Source organism: Eschrichtius robustus, chromosome 21 (genome assembly GCF_028021215.1).
Source record: "Eschrichtius robustus isolate mEscRob2 chromosome 21, mEscRob2.pri, whole genome shotgun sequence".
Classification (NCBI taxonomy): Eukaryota; Metazoa; Chordata; class Mammalia; order Artiodactyla; family Eschrichtiidae; genus Eschrichtius; species Eschrichtius robustus.
In genome coordinates this window covers 8,041,163-8,059,190 of record NC_090844.1, presented here as the reverse complement: position 1 = coordinate 8,059,190, position 18,028 = coordinate 8,041,163, and the positions used below count along the sequence as shown (strand labels likewise).

Sequence of the window (18,028 nt, the reverse complement as noted above, 5' to 3'; positions counted from 1 at the left end):
TAGGTTTACCTTGAGGTTAATTAAAATGCTATCTTCCTTATCAAATTCAAAGAATGTGCTCACTGGGTCTTCTGGGGGGTGTCACAAAAAATGTTTTTGGCTTTTTTTTTTTCTTTTCTCCCCATGAACCCATCCTCGACTAAATAAATCTAGAAATATGTTTATTCTGTTTGTGGGGGACAAATGTTAACACTTACAAGCCAACTTTTTGCCCCAGGGGAGGAATGTCAGCTTGGCACGGTTTCTAATTTGGCTAATTTCATTGCTTGACACCAGCGGTTCATTTTGCAATTTATGGTCAAATACAGCCTAATCTTTCTGTGCCCATCTCATTATGTAAATATTGAAATCTGTAGAAATGACCCTCTGTGGCCTTGTCTGGATATACTGGAAAAGAGCAAACTAGCTTTTAGTCAAGTGATCTTGAAACAAATCACTTTCAGAAAGAGAAAAAGATTCAGCAAACATTCCAGTCATCTATGGATCAGGAATTACCAGGGTCTGGCATGCTCACACTTTTACCAACATCCCAGTGAACCTGCCTCTGGCCCAGGAAGGCAGCTCACTCAAAATAAAATTCTTACTTGATACTCAAATATCAGGCTCATTGTCTAGATTTCATCCTCAGTCTAATCTTCGGTTGGGTTGAAGTGTTGCGCCTGGCTTCTCTCAACTCTTTGCAGGTTTCTCCCTGGTCCCAACACCTCAGGCTGTGTCCTGGGCTGCTGGGACCCAGGTGCTTGTTTCTTCTCTGCCTCTCCGTGGTCCCCGCGTGACCTCCAAGCCTCTGGTACTTGTCATTTTTCCAGACCTTGTCTGCATTCTCCTGTCCCAACTTTCCACCTCCTCCCACTGCTTTCCAAGCTCAGTTGTAATAATGTAAACTTTCCCTAACTTGAGCTCTGCACTGACCAGAATCTTAGGATCCCACTGAGAAACCAAAATAAAATGTTATCAGAAGTCTGCACTTAAATAACGAGAATGAAAACTGTCTGTGATGTCTCAGCATCACTGAAATCATGCAACGAGAGTTAGGAAGACCAGGTGCAAGTTTGTTTAAAGAGATTTCATATATTCTCCTCTCACTGCAGTTTTTAAAATTATTATTGTTTTCTTCAGAACTCATGGCAATCAGTACTGATGAGGACATTCGCTTGAATTAATGCTCCTGTGACCTACAGTGGCACCACAGAAGAAAGGGAACTGAGTTGGATGGGGGGGATTACAAACATGAAGGAGGGAGTGAACTTTCTTTTGTACCAGATTTTTGCTCCTGAAACTTTTTTGAAAATTATTTGAAGGGCTCTATTCTTAACGCTATACCACCATCAAATTGATTCCTATATATCAACCATAAGGAACTAACTATATAAACTTAGTGTGGATACATATACACACTATATATATATATATATATGTATATATGTATGTGACTAAATACATTGCACTAATAATTGTGGGCTGCATGTATACATATGTGTATGCACACACACACACACGCATACACACACACACAGACTATGCTAGCTAGTTAATTACAGACTTCATCGGGCAATCTTTGTTCCTACTCATCATCCATCTTCTCCCTTTAGGACAAAATCCTGACTTGGTTCTATGGCCCGTGGACGCCATGCAGCTACAGAACCATCCTCATCCCTAGGTGCAGAGGTAAATGCCAGTTTGTCTGAGCCAGGGATGGTAATCCCATTCCTTTTACCACGGTCAGCCCCGGGATCCAACCATAAGATGGTCAGCCCAGAGCTCTCGACAGAAAACCGTTATTAGTCTTAATGCAGGCTATGAATGAATGCGCTCAGAAGACAAGGTTTGTGGGTAGCTCTGGGGCCTTGATCAGGCACCCACTGTAGGTCTAGTTAACAAAATGATTTTCTTTTCATTTGCTCTGATGTGAGGCAGGTTTCTGGTTAGGTGTGGCTGGAAGCCTCTTTACTGGTACCTATTTCTTACCTACATAGCCGTCCTCCTATCTTTCAAACATTATCTTTTAGACTTTCAGACTGTGCTCTTTCAAAATAAACATCTTGCCATTTACTTTTATGTTTAAAATTATTCATCACTCAATTTCCTATGGGAAAAGGATTAAGAATTTTTAGCATGGTTCCTACTACTTTTTTGATCTCCCCACACAAGCACCTTCCTTATCTGCCCTGTACTTGGAGTTGCCACAGCCTAGACTCTGGACCATCTCAAACACCCCCCTCAAAATCCATCCTCTTCCTGATCCAGCTAATTGTAATGACTCATCCTTCATGTCTCAGCCTGACTTTCCCTGTAGGGTTTTCAATGCCATCATCTCCTCCCACTGTCACCTCCTGTGACCCTTCCACTTTGACAAGCAAGGTACCTGTAAAATGCATTTCCTTTGTGCCCTGGCACTCATCAGATTGCAGTACACTTAGGCTTATTTCTTTTTCTAACTGTGAACTCCTGGTGGGTAAGGATGATATTTTTCTTTTTATCCTTAGGATCTGGCACATAAAATTTACTTCTTATTTTTGCTGGAGTATATTATACGGGACTAGTTTTGGGCATCCATTTAATTATTTTAAAAAAATGCAATTCCTGAAAGCTATCAATTTGTATCTAAAAGGATAATCCTGAATGAGTTGAAAGAGTAAAATTTAACGTCTTCTTTAATAAGTATGTAGGGAAAAATGAGGGAAATAAAAGGGTTTTCTGTACTTGACAAAGCAGGACAGTTACCTGAGTGGTTCTTGGATATTTATGCAAAGCAGGTATTTTTATGGGATTTCTTGCCACTTTACCTGATTTGTATATTTTTGAAGTGAAGTGTTTTGTATACTTGGGTTGTAAGGTCAGTGACTGGAGGCTGGGCAGGGTAATTTTCTTATCTTTTCTCCCCTTCCTTTCTTTTCATTTTTTCTCTTTTCTTGATTATCAATGATCTACCTTTATAAAGTAGTTATTAAGGATATTTTATAGTTTGCCATCTTTATATCTAGAATAGAAGCTCATGACAAGGTTTGCAAATGTAATGAACACTAGCTAGAGTCTTTAGGTAGTCCTTTTCAAGGTTTAATGCACATTCTCTCTGTGCAGTGCAACGGCTTTTCTCATAAAGATTAATCCTTAGGTATAGCCAAGACTTCTTTTGTACTGAATTCATTTGGCACTGGTGTAAGATAAGTACTGTTTGGACATTAAAGGCAAGACTAAGTGAAATCCACAGAGGAAGGACAGCGGGCTTAAAGTCAGAAGACAGCATTACAAGTTTTACCACCTGTGTTGTAATTCATAAATCAGCCTTTTCTACATATAGGTTGCTTGCAAAGATCTGATGGCACATAACATTACTTTGCATATTAAAATGATATTCAAATCAAGTTATATTATAAATATTCATCCCCAGTAAAGTACGTAGGCATTTTCCCGCAATGGAAAACATGCCATGATATACTTATATATACATTTGTGAGATTATTTGATGAATGTTTCTTTAAAACAGGAGCACTCTAGAACAGACTGATAGCACAGATGGCTTGTGTTCTTCTGCTTACTAGCAAGACACACACTTGGGAGGTGTACAATCCCTCCATGGCTCAGTTTCCTCGACTGTAACATGGGGGTGATGATCATGGTAAAATAACACATTCTATAAGGCTACTGTGACAATCAAAAGAGTTAACACAGATAAGTGCTTGGAAAGGCATCTGACACAGAGTGAGTGTCCGATAAGTATTAGCTGGAAATATGAATGTCTATTTCTCCTGCTAGAATCTATGCTCCAGAAGAGCAGGAATTATGTCTGTTTATTTCATCTCAGAGTTCCTAGCACCTGGCCCAGCACTTGACATTCAGCAGACATTGAAGACCAGCCTGAAGGAAAGCACAAATGGAACTCAGGGCTTTGAATACAATGGTTTTCTCCTGCTAACCGAGTGGGAAGGTCAGAAGTTGAGGGGCGGCACGGGAAAGGAGCAGAATGTTGGGGAGGAGTGGCGATAGCACATGACCTGAAGGACGTTAGAGGTCGTGACAGTCGCCACCCCAAGAGGCGGCTCATATGACACTTTTCCTTGATACAACCCCGACTTTACACCCTCCACCTTTCTGCCCTGCTTCTCTCCTCTTGAGTTCTCCCTGTTCCTTTAGACAGACTCATGATCTCTTTACTTTTGTCTTTCCCGCAATCTGCTCTCTTCAGAAGATTTAAGACTTTTATCTTTTTTGAGAACTTCAGATACCGTGCTACCTTTCCCCGGAAATATCTGCGGTTTTAACTGTATCTTTCATGACAGAAAGAAAAACAAACAAAAAGAGACCTTGCTCTCATGTTGCAAGATAGCAGGCATCACCAGCAGGCCTTGGAATTATCTTGCCGCCCAGAGAAAACTTTCTATTTCTCCTGAAATTCAATTCAGCAGACTCTCCCATGTTTTTATACAGTTGATGTGTATATAGACACAGACCAACTTGCCAAATTTAATAGACCAGGCTTTATGATCAAAAGTCGTATTTTAGTTGAGACTCAGCAGAAACTAAGAATGAGAAAATGTTTACAAAGATAATAATCACCTTTGTATGGCTCCTTAGTACATAGATTTTTATAAAATGTACTAGCAATTTGTTCTTCCCAAAATTTGCATTAGCACCATATTACAGATGAGGAAGCTGAGTTACAGACAGATTAAGTGATTGCCTTTAGGCAGATTCAGGAAACCCAGACGCCAGCATCGCAAACCCTGTTTCTTCCATGCTCCCCACTGAAGCAAGGCATCCTCCCTGATGGATGTGGAGTCCCTCCCCTGTGATCCTCCCTCCCCTGTGATCTTGATCTGACAGAGGCACCACCACTTCCTGCTCCTGTTGGGCAGGCGAAGAGGTGTAGTTTTGGTTGTATATAGCCATAACCGGCAATGTGCAGAACACATTGAAAAGAAAGAAAACTTTCATAAAATAAATTAATGAAAACTTAGTTGACAAAGAGTCAACTTTAACCTACTTATAGATTCGATCACATCATGGGGGGTGGTCAATAAACGTTGGTCAATGTTTGTACGACCAGCGTACAAATAGGTACAAGTAAACTTTGACTAGAAATTGAATTAATGGAAGGAAATGACAGCACAGGCTTCTGTTCCTGAGACTTCTTGACTTTTTTGAGGCTTAGAGCTTCTCTTATTGCCTAATACTCTTTCAAGACACTTGTGTATTTCAGGACCGGCCTTTGTGATAATCATTGGTTAGGTGGGGAATTTGGTGTATCACTGCCTGAATTTAAGAAAGAAGGGGAAGGTAGGGGAAAATGGGTAAGATGCCTCTCAGATGATTCTTAGAAGTACACCCTCTTTAGGTCGATAACACAAATTGTTCAAAAACTAACCAGCCCGAAGAATCATTCTTTCCTACAACAGCATCCATTTAACAAGGGTTTGTTCAATGGCTGCCATGGTCCTGGACGTGCATAAGCAAAATGGACAAACATTTCTGATGTTAAGTACCTTCCCTTCGAATCAAATCTATTGACTATTAGATGAATAGTATAGGGGGTAAAAGGCAAGAAAAGTTACAATAGGTTTTCACTAGCAGGTGGGACAGAGCTGATAGTCTCCTAATTTTCCATGTAAGCCTTAGGCTAAAAAGAAAAAAAAGAGAGGGAGAGAGACTTTCCCTAAGTGAACAGCCAGGGCAACAGGCAACTGAAGAATTGTATTTAGAACAGAAAAGGTCTAAAATCTAAACATATGCATAGCCTATCAGCAGATAACTTAGTACCGAATATTGGAAATGCATCATTAAAAAAGAGGATTTTACAGTTATTGAGTACTTACTATGTGCCAGACCCTCTGCTAAGTATTTTACAAATATCAATCTGTTGAATGTTCACAATACCCAGGAGCAGAGGCACTACCATTGTTCTCTTTTTATAGCGGAGAGCATTGAGGCATGAAGGAGTGAAATGATTTGCCCAAGACTAACAGCTACTGAGGTGTAAAAACAGGGTCTTGCAAGAGATATGGGAACATACGTATATGTATAACTGATTCACTTTGTTATAAAGCAGAAACTAACACACCATTGTAAAGCAATTATACACCAATAAAGATGTTAAAAAAAAAACACAAAAAAAAACCAGGGTCTTAACCACAAAATCCACTCCAAAGCAAACTCCTAACTACGACCACATAAGCAGAGTTTTTTGTTTCTGATTTTTCTATGCATTTTTTCCTGACATTCTTATAACGGAAAAGCCTTCCTCTTAGTTGATCCACTGACAAAAAGAGACCTTTAAGTAAATTTATCAGCTGCTTCTTTAGTGCTTTAGTTATCACAAAATCATCCCAATTACTTACCTATGAGACATCTCCATCCTCAAAGGATTGCGAGTTGTGATTTAACACTAGAAGTCTCTCCATCCTCAAGGTTGCATGCCCGTGTTGATCAGACAAATCTTGATCTTCCTGACATTAAAAGATTAAGCAGGTATAAGTGTTTAATTGGGAAACATCAAAGGGAAAAGTTTCAGAAGACTTTACCATTCTCTTAACACCACACTGACTTCAGTTAGTGAGCCTGTTTTACTTTTTTTTTTAAAGAAAAAAAAAAAGTACCTCTTGGAATAAACAAAGTGTTTTCTTTTTGTTTGCCTTGTTATTTTTTTCAAATACTTTTAAAACACAGGCTAGGATTAAACTTGTCTGAGCCTTAGAAATAGAGATAAAGCTGCAGTCACTAGGGACTTCTGATTTTATCTCCTTTCTGGAGAAATTGCCTCACGTTCAAAATCTTTTATTTGCAAATTTGGTCTGGTAGTCAGAAGTAGTTATTCTATTGTTTGCTTCTCTGACCCAGATACAAAATACACACACACACACACACACACACACAAAACATGCACAGAACTTTTTTGAAAACTGTATTTTTGATTGACTGGAATTAAAGTCTCTTGCTTTCATCATAAATATTGTCAATTCAAGCTGGTTTAGGCATGCTACATTTTTTCAGTTATTTAAGTGTTTTTTTAGTTTTTTTTGTTGTTGTTGTTATTTATTGTTTTATTTTTCAGTTAAGTAAAACTGAAATATTCACTGTCTCGACCTGATCTGACTCTCTTTATCTTTACATTTATAATATTTTTAAAAAGAAACAAATTTTAAAACTTTAAAAAAAAATTTTGAAATCATTATAAACTCAGAGCAAGGTACAAAAAATAGTACACAGAGACTCGTGTTCTCTTCACTCAGCTTCTGCCGATGCTAACGAAAGGAGAATTTAGCATTTCATATTATCCATCATTTTAGTGCTCTAGAAATGTGCTCCTCGTTTTCTGAATTTGATGCAAGTTATAAATACAGTACCTGAGGACTTAGGTGTGAATACAATGTTGTAATGAGAAATATTTTTAAAGCTACCTAATTAAAATATATCCTCCAGTTCTTCCAAATATAACCCTAATTAAGCTTTCCAGGTTGTAGATACCCAAGGCTTTTAGATGTACAGGACACTTCAAAAAGTGTACCTTTTTTTTATTTTGAAAAGTAGTTTCTACATCAATGTACTTACTTACTACTGAAGCAGAGAAGCTGTTTGTACTTGGCTGTGGCTTGAGAAAGGCCTTTTGTGTGATTGATTCTATTCAAAACAGAATAGTCGAGGGCGATGCTTTAACACAAAAAAAACAAAGTAGACCAAAATAAGACTGAGAGTAATTATGCACAGTTGCAACCAAAGAAACAACTAGCATATACCACAGAAGATGTAATTCAACAACGTGGTTAATTTGTAGATTTGCTAAAAAAAGGAAAAGAAAGAAACAAGAACTAGAACTAGTGATGGCTAAAGAGATGGGCAAGTCAGTTCTCATCATTGATCCAGGGATGTTCGTCCTGGTCCACAAGGGTTGCAGTTTGCTGACTATGAACTCGGGCTCTGATGGTGGGCAGGCCTGGCTTGGGCTCACCTTCTCTGTTTATTAGTGGTGTGAACTTGGGACAGTCATTTAACTTCTCTACATTTTAGTGCTCTCATCCGGAAAATGGGAGCTGGTATTTATTACCACTTAGTTTCATGGGTGTAAACTTATCTCCAAACTCATCACGTTGTATGAACTAAATATGAACAGCTTTTCATCAATCATTCTCCATAAAACAATTCTTAAAAAAGAACCTCGGCTTAGGTCTGTTGTGAGCATATCGTGGCACAGTGAAAAATAAGTATTCAGTGTAATTCCTGACATAGAATAAGCCCCTTGTGACTGCGGCCGTTATCATCATGGATTCTGGACATCTTTTAAAGCAAGTGCTACTTCTAATCTGGAGCCTGGTCTCGAAATCCTCTTGAAACTTACCCTGAGAGGATTTTGGTTGCTGTGGATTTGCTTAAATGAATGCCACGAAACAATATGTATGTTTAAATTCCATTACGTCTAACAGGAAAATGAATTATAAATTTAGAGCCAGTGAGACGACGAGGAGGCAGGTACAGGGGCTGAAAGCCGAGGGTTTTGGTAGCATCACTTAGCGCTGGGCTTCCCATCCTCCCCTGGACCAGGCAGCACCCTTTTCTCATATATGTATCCATTTTTTTCCTCATAAGCAAGGCTCGTTTCACTCTGACTGGGTTTTACGATGTAGCTGTGAACTGATGTTAAGGAAATGCTTGGTTGCCTGGGCATTTTAAAGCCATTTGAATGATTCAAATTACCCTCAAATCTCAGACACCTTTTCTGTTGTTTGTATTTTTTATGTTCCACCTTCAGTTCTAGTTAAATTCCTTTCTCTAGTCCCAAATGTGCATGAATTTTATATCTACCTGGGGATAGCTGTCGAAGTTTTCTAATGATCACACTGAAGTACATGTTTCAAACTTTAATTTGAAAAATAAACTAGATAGGCCTCAAATTAGAGTGAATAGTATAATGAGTCCCATATGCCTATTACTCTGAATCAATTTCTTTAAAAATTTGGTTCTGTTTGATTCAAGTATATAATTTTTCTTTTACTGATTTGTTGATAATGTATTTTAAAGCAAATCGTAGACATCATGTTCTTCTACCCCTACATGCCTCAACATGCACCTCTAAAAACTAAACATTTTCGTACAAAACCAGAATGTAATTATTAAATTAATAAAATTAACAATAATTCCTTGTTGCCCATTCCATAATCACATTATTTGAGATATCTAATATTATGCTATTTTAACATGGGTTTATTTGAATCTGTATGCAAACAAATATACCACAATACAAAAGCATTTTTAAATGAAAGATGAACTTGAACATAAACAGGTATTAGTAGAAAGTTAGGGATACCCATATGGGTAGAAGCTTTTTGTAAATTATGTGGATTTATAATAGAAAGACCTCAGACTGTAATATGGAACTCAGCCAGGAGGGGGAGTAAGCACCAAAGAGCTTTCTTTTCACTATTTCTACTAGGGTGGTATTCACTAAATTTGAGGAGGGAGATAAAATATCCATTGGAGATAAAGCTCTCCAGAACTTTTAATGCCATAATTCCTGTTGGTTAAAATTTTAAAAACAAAACAAAAAATCAAACGAGAATAAAATCAGAAAAGATACTGCAGAAAAAAAAAGATAAGCAGAAATGGATACTGACTATCAAGAAAATTGTTCATATTTGGGCCTACTAAATTTGTTAGGCATTATGCAAAGACTGTAGAAATGAAGCCGAAACAAAGTTGAAAACAGAATGCCCAATCAAATGATCTGTCATCAACCACGTTGTGCTTTAGCAATTATGTTTAAAAGTTATAAAGTAACATGCACACCCCTCTTACCACTCACGATTGTGTTCTGTATATTTGACAAAGTAAAAGAATGTCATTTGAAAGTGTAAATAACGCATGGCAACAATTAAATTAACTCTACGTGTTTTCCTTTGTTCAATAGATAATTATGCAGCTCTGAATACCCGCGAGGCACTGGGTGAGGCATTGAGGAAACTAAGAGATAAGTAAGATCATCTTCCAACATTAGTAACACTAAGTATTTGAAATAGGGAGAGGAATTCTGTTTTACTTTCTTTTTTTTTTTTAATTAATTAATTAATTAATTTATTTATGGCTGTGTTGGGTCTTCGTTTCTGTGCGAGGGCTTTCTCTAGTTGCGGCAAGCGGGGGCCATTCTTCATCGTGGTGCGCGGGCCTCTCACTATCGCGGCCTCTCTTGTTGCGGAGCACAGGCTCCAGACGCGCAGGCTCAGTAGTTGTGGCTCACGGGCCCAGCTGCTCCGCGGCATGTGGGATCTTCCCAGACCAGGGCTCAAACCCGTGTCCCCTGCATTAGCAGGCAGATTCTCAACCACTGCGCCACCAGGGAAGCCCTGTTTTACTTTCTGATATTACTATGCTAGGCCATTGGTTGCTGAACTTCTGCTACATTTTCTCTTTCATAAAATTGGGAAAGTTGTATTTTCATGGAAATTGATGTGGTTAGAATGTACATGCTTTTTGTAAAAATAGCAAATCATCCTGAGACGATACCTTATAAAGTTGAACAATTTGGTCAATGCAAGTATTAACACACAAAGAACTTACTAAAATAAATATTCAAATAAAATGAAAAATGTGTATTATATTAAGAATCTTTAAGGATCATATGCATGACAATATCCCATGCATTTTGGGAAATATAATCTTCATCAGGACTCTCTGCAAGCATAATGTTATTAATTAAAATTACACCTCATATAGAGATGCATAGGTAAAAATTAAATTTCTGGTATTTTCCTTATTTCAAAATTATCAGTTACTTTCAGATTTTGAATTCTCTTTGGTCATCTATTAGGGATTAATTTATTGTTTGATCAATCATTGCCAGAACTAATAAAAGTATTTTAAAAGTTAGTAGAAAAAATAGTTAGAGATTATAGTTTTAAATGTGAATATTGCTTTTGCCTTATCAAATCACTAGCTTCTGTGCTTCTCGTGAAAAGCAAAAAAATCATGTTTATCAAAACCCTAATGGTTTAATGGTTGTTAAATCACATTGTTGCCAAATAAAAAAGAAACAATTCTGCTAAGATATTTGTCTAAGTTTCTAAGAGTTTTTCAAAAGTTGATTTAATTTTTTTGTTGTTTTTCTTGTCTCAAACAGTGAAACTTGGCATATTTTCTAAGTTGACTGATATTTGGAATACTAAACCTTTTTGTAAACAAGACATTTTGTGAATAGGCAACAACGCAAGTAGTTTTGAAACGATCACGTTGTAACCAACAGAGGAAAGAGTATTATACCAAGACAGTTCTCATAAACGACATATAATTTAAATAATCAGGGTGGAACAAGCACTAATATTATTCACGTCAAGTTCTGTAACTCTAAAGAACATTTTAAATGCTGTGAATATCTGTGTTTTGGGTTATGATTCACTTGCTAATAATTCATTACAACCTACGTGAAACCCAGTTAGCTAAATGACTCGAAGGGACTTTGATTCTACCTTGTTATGTTCAAAGACATGAGAATAATTAGTAATAGATCTTTACATAGAGAACAAAGTATCACTGAAATATACTCTTTCTTCCAAGAGAGTTATTGCTATGCATTATGCAAACAGAAGGGGATCAATAAACGTTTATTACAAGGTCCATGAGAGTCCAGGTTTGCTTTTGTTCCGTGTTGAATCCCTTGTGGCTAGAACAGTATCTGGTATCTATTAAGTAGGTGTTGTAGAAACATTTCTTGAAATGAATGAATTTGGGGATCCATGAATAGGTTGCTAGTCCTTGAGATGGAGAATTCAAGCGTGTTGAGATATCTTTTGGAGGCAGAACTGCCAGGATTGTTGGTGGATATTTGGAGGAGAAGACAAATGAAGAGGAGTTAAAGAAGATTCCTAACACATGATTTTTCTGACGAGGTCGAAAGGCACATTTGCTGAAAGGGAGTACAGTTTGCGGTAGAAGTTAATATGTCTGGTTAAAAGAAAAAGTGGCATCCCAAGCAAAAGATAATTATGAAGTAATATAAGCCCATCTGGGGTCCAGAGGCAAGGTTTTGATTGACATTATAAACGTGGGAGTGTGATGCCTACAAATAGAACGTTCGGTCCAAAAGGGCTGATGGAATCTCCTAAGAATAAGGGCGAATACAGAGAGAAAGAGACCTCTCCCTCCTGAGAGCTCGATGTCGTCAAACAGAGAAAAGGAAACTGGAGTAACGGCCAGGAGAAATTCCAGACCTACCTTCAACATCTGGGGCCACCTTAAGTGTTCGCCACATCGAGCCCAGCATCTAGGAGACAAAACAGAAAGTGACAAGTCAGATGAGGGGCTCTCCATAAAGACCTTCAGCTCAGTAAAAATAAATGTAAATGTATCATCAACAAAGAACAGCTGTCAAGTACTCCTGATGTTCTGTACCTGATGTTAATTTTAGGGACCTGAAATAAGTCTTCCTCAGGAAGCCTTTGCTTGCAAAATATACCCCAAGAGGAGAAGGGGTTTTGTGTGTCCTGCCATATGCTATTGCCCACTTGGTTCTTTACCACAACAGAATTAATTGCAAGCCCTGAGGCATGGCTTCTATAAAGCACTTTCCCACTAAGAGTCAGAATCTCCCCATTGGAGCCAGAAAACCTTGGGCCTTCGTCTCCACATCTGTAAAATCAGTCTCATTCATTTGACCCTGCAGAATTCTGTGAGGTTTAAAATACCTAGCATACTACTCAGTACTTCATAAAGTCTCAATAAATGCTATTCTAATAATAAATATCTTCAATATTTTAAAGTTCCATGTCACATGGTTAAAATAACATAACTGTCTTCGAGATTAAAACATGATTTATCTTAAAGAGGACTTTATGTCTTACTCTGTTTTTGAAACTTAAGGTACTTTTTCAATTGGCTGCACCTACTTTGAAATAAAATATGATCTGGAAGTCTCTCCTACAATATGATAATCTTGGAAACTAAGTTTCTAGAAATTGTCTAGAAAAAAAAGTGTTTTATGTAGGATTTCAATGGCATGGGGTGTTGGACCTCTACATTTGATACTGATCTTCTGAGGATAAAGATAAACATGAACAAAACTACTAAGAATGCCCCAGTGCCATGTCTGTGATAACAATCAAGAGACCGAATCAAGATTGTGGTGTTTTATTTAGGTAAGCTACACTAAGAAGGATCATTACATCCTCTCCATCAGGATTACTTAACTAAAGTTTTCATGAATAGAATTCACCAGGCTGGGGAACTCAAGGGGCGGATATAATTACATATTTATTTTCACTAACCTTTAAGTAAAATTTAGCATCCCTTTCTTCTCCAAATAAAAGTTATTAAACAAATGTATATACCTATATAATTATATATAGTTAAATATATACAGTCAGTCACAATCTATAATTGGATATAATTAGAAATTACATAAGACAGACATTTCACAATGCTGAAAGATATTACCAACACATTGTTTAGATCTTTCTGTTTGGCTTTCCTGAAAATAAGAAAGACAACAATTTCTAGCCTAGATGTAATTCTAACTAAAAAATTAGATGGAGTATATTGTGTTAAAAATTCATCAACTCAGGGAGACCTTCAAAATGGTGGAGGAGTAAGACGTGGAGATCACCTTCCTCCCCACAAATGTATCAAAAATACATCTACATGTGGAACAACTCCTACAGAACACCTACTGAATGCTGGCAGAAGACCTCAGACCTCCCAAAAGGCAAGAAACTCCCCACGTAACTGCATTGGGCAAAAGAAAAAAAGAAAAAACAGAGACAAAAGAATAGGGATGGGACCTGCACCTCTGAGAGGAAGCAGTGAAGGAGGAAGTTTCCACACACTAGGAAGCCCCTTCGCGGGCAGAGACTGCAGGTGGCGGAGGTGGGGAGCTTCGGAGTCACGGAGGAGAGCGTAGCCACAGGGGTGCGGAGGGCAGAGCAGAGAGATTCCCGCACAGAGGATCGGTGTCGACCAGCACTCACCAGCCCGAGAGGCTTGTCTGCTCACCCGCCGGGGCGGGCGGGGCCTGGGAGCTGAGGCTCGGGCTTCGGAGGTGGATCCCAGGGAGAGGACTGGGGTTGGCTGTGTGAACACAGCCTGATGGGGGCTAGTGCGCCACAGCTAGCCAGGAGGGAGTCCAGGAAAAACTCTGGAACTGCTGAAGAGGCAAGAGACCACTGTTTTGTGGTGCACGAGGAGAGGGGCTTCCTGTTCTGCGTGCCCACAGAGGGCAGAGCACTGCCTAAGCGAGCTCCAGAGATGGGTGCAAGCCACAGCTATCAGCTCAGACCCCAAAAATGGGCATGGACCACTAGCACTGCCGTCGTTGCCACCAAGAATCCTGTGTGCAAGCACAGGTCACTACCCACACCCCCGCACCTCCCCCCCCACCCCGCCAGGAGCCTGTGCAGCCTGCCACTGCCAGGGTGCCGTGATCCAGGGACAACTTCCCTGGGAGAACACAGCATGCCTCAGGTTGTTGCAACGTCAGACCAGCCTCTGCTGCCGCAGGCTTGTGCCGCATTCCAATTATGACTACTGTAACCTCCCTCTCCCTGGCCTGAGTGAACAAGGGAGCCCTAATCAGCCGCTGCTTTAACCCCGTCCTGTCTGGGGGAAGAACAGATGCCTAGGGGTGGCTTACATGCAGAGGCGGGGCCAAATCCAAACCTGAACCCCAGGAGCTGTGCGAACAAAGAAGAGAAAGGGAAATCTCTCCCAGAAGCCTCAGGAGCAGCGGATTAAATCTCCACAATCAACGTGAGGTACCTTGCATCTCTGGAATACCTGAATAGACAACGAATGTTCCCAAAATTGAGGCAGGGGACTTTGGGAGCAACTGTAGACTTGGGGTTTGCTTTCTGTGTCTGATTTGTTTTTGGTTTTATGTTTATCTTAGTTTAGTTTTTAGCGCTTGTTATCATTGGTGGATTTGTTTATTGGTTTGGTTGCTCTCTTCCTTTTTTTTTTTTCTTTCTTCTCTTTTTGTGAGTGTGTGTGTATATGTTTCTTTGTGTGATTTTGTCTGTTTAGTTTGTTTTTACAGTTTGTTTTGGGGTTCTATCTGTTCTTTTTTTTTTTCTTCCTTTTCTTCTGAGCTGTGCAGCTGGTAGGGTCTTCGTGCTGCAGCCGGGTGTCAGGCCTGAGCCACCGAGGTGGGAGAGCTGAGTCCAGGACATTGGGCGACCAGAGACCTCCTGGCTCCACGTAATATTAATCGGCAAGAGCTTTCCCAGAGATCTCCGTCTCAACGCTAAGACTCAGCTCCACCCAATGGCCAGCAAGCTCCAGTGCTGGACACCCCATGCCACACATTTAGCAAGACAGGAACACAACCGCACCCATTAGCAGAGAGACTGCCTAAAGTCATACTAACTTCACAGACAAGCCAAAAACACACCACCGGACGTGACCCTGCCCACCAGAAGGACGAGATCCAGCCCCACCCACGAGAACACAGGCACAAGGACACCCCACCAGGAAGCCTACACAAGCCACTGAACCAACTGCACCCACTGGGGGCAGACACCAAAAATAACAGGAAGTACAAACCTGCAGCCTGTGAAAAGGAGACCCCCAAACACAGTAAGTTAAACAAAATGAGAAGACAGAGAAATATGCAGCAGATGAAGGAGCAAGGTAAGAACCCACCACACCAACCAAATGAAGAGGAAATAGGCAGTCTACCTGAAAAAGAATTCAGAGTAATGATAGTAAAGATGATCCAAAATCTCAGAAATAGGATGGAGAAAATACAAGAAACGTTTAACAAGGACCTAGAAGAAGTAGAGAGCAAACAAACAATGATGAACAACACAATAAATGAAATTTAAAATTCTCTAGAAGGAATCAATAGCAGAATAACTGAGGCAGAAGAACAGATAAGTGACCTGGAAGAGAGAATAGTGGAAATAACTGCCACAGAGCAGAATAAAGAGAAAAGAAAGAAAAGAATTGAGGACAGCCTCAGAGACAACTGGGACAACATTAAACACGCCAACATTTGAATTATAGGGGTCCCAAAAGAACAAGAGACAAAGAAAGGGTCTGAGAAAATATTTGAAGAGATTACAGTTGAAAACTTAACTGAAGTGGGAAAGGAAATAGTCAACTAAGTCCAGGAAGCACAGAGAGTCCCACACAGGATAAATCCAAGGAGAAACACACCAAGACACATATTAATCAAACTATCAAAAATTAAATACAAAGAAAAAATATTAAAGGCAGCAAAGGAAAAGCAACAAATAACATACAAGGGAATCCCCATAAGGTTAACAGCTGATCTTTCAGCAGAAACTCTGCAAGCCAGAAGGGAGTGGCAGGACATATTTAAAGTGATTAAGGAGAAAAACCTACAACCAAGATTACTCTACCCAGCAAGGATCTAATTCAGATTGGACGGAGAAATTAAAACCTTACAGACAAACAAAAGTTAACAGAATTCAGCACCACTAAACCAGCTTTACAACAAATGGTAAAGGAAATTCTCTAGGTGGGAAACACAAGAGAAGTAAAAGACCTACAAAAACAGACCCAAAACAATTAAAAAATGGTAATAGAAACATACATATCAATAATTACCTTAAATGTAAATGGATTAAATGCTCCAACCAAAAGACATAGATTGGCTGAACGGAGACAATAACAAGACCCATATATATGCTGTCTACAAGAGACCCACTTCAGACCTAGGGACACATACAGACCAAAAGTGAGGGGATGGAAAAAGATATTCCATGCAAATGGAAATCAAAAGAAACCTGGAGTAGCAATTCTCACATCAGACAAAATAGACTTTAAAATAAAGACTATTACAAGAGGCAAAGAAGGACGCTACATAATGATCAAGGGATCAATCCAAGAAGATATAACAACTGTAAATATTTATGTACCCAACATAGGAGCACCTCAATACATAAAGCAAATGCTCACAGCCATAAAAGGGGAAATTGACAGTAACGCAATAATAGTACAGGACTTTAACACCCCACTTTCACCAATGGACAGATCAACCAAAATGAAAATAAATATGGAAACACAAGCTTTAAATGACACATTAGACCAGATGGACTTAATTGATATTTATAGGACATTCCATCCAAAAACAACAGGATACACTTCTCAAGTGCACATGGAACATTCTCCAGGATAGATCATATCTTGTGTCACAAATCAAGCCTTGGAAAATTTAAGAAAACTGAAATTGTATCAACTATCTTTTCCGACCACAACACTATGAGATTAGATATCAACTACAGGGTAAAAAATAAAAACTCATGGAGGCTAAAAAATACACTACTAAATAACTACGAGATCACTGAGGAAATCAAAGAGGAAGTCAAAAAATACCTAAAAACAAATGACAATGAAAACACAAAGCCCCAAAACCTATGGGATGCAGCAAAAGCAGTTCTAAGAGGGAAGGTTAGAGCAATTCAATCCTACCTCAAGAAACAAGAAAAATCTCAAATAAACAACCTAACCTTACACCTAAAGCAATTAGAGAAAGAAAAAAAAAAAACCCCAAAGTTAGCAGAAGGAAAGAAATCATAAATATCAGATCAGAAATAAATGAAAAAGAAGTGAAGGAAACAATAGCAAAAATGAATAAAACTAAAATCTGGTTCTTTGAGAAGACAATAAAATTGATAAACCATTAGCCAGACTCAACAAAAAAAGGGAGAAGACTCAAATCAACAGAATTAGAAATGAAAAAGGAGAAGTAACAACTGACACTGCAGAAATACAAAGGATCATGAGAGACTACTACAAGCAACTCTATGCCAATAAAATGGACAACCTGGAAGAAATGCACAAATTCTTAGAAAAGTACAACCTTCCAAGAATGAACCAGGAAGAAACAGAAAGTATGAATAGACCAATCACAAGCACTGAAATTGAAACTGTGATTAAAAATCTTCCAACAAACAAAAGCCCAGGACCAGATGGCTTCAGAGGTGAATTCTATCAAACATTTAGAGAAGAGCTAACACCTATCCTTCTCAAACTCTTCCAAAATACAGCAAAGGGAGGAAAACTCCCAAAGTCATTCTACGAGGCCACCATCACC

General features: G+C 38.9%; 1 protein-coding gene across 1 annotated transcript in view; it reads right to left on the bottom strand.

Moving 5' to 3' along the window:
* CSMD1 (CUB and Sushi multiple domains 1) overlaps window positions 1–7,261 on the bottom strand; it is a 1,889,718-nt gene extending 1,882,457 nt beyond the window's left edge. The window contains exons 1-2 of the mRNA XM_068531988.1: window positions 7,234–7,261; window positions 6,336–6,353 (exon numbers count right to left, since the gene is read on the bottom strand). Coding sequence (XP_068388089.1) covers window positions 6,336–6,353; window positions 7,234–7,261 — 46 coding nt within the window. The remainder of the gene's footprint in view (window positions 1–6,335; window positions 6,354–7,233) is intronic.
* Between the last annotated feature and the right edge of the window lie 10,767 nt (window positions 7,262–18,028).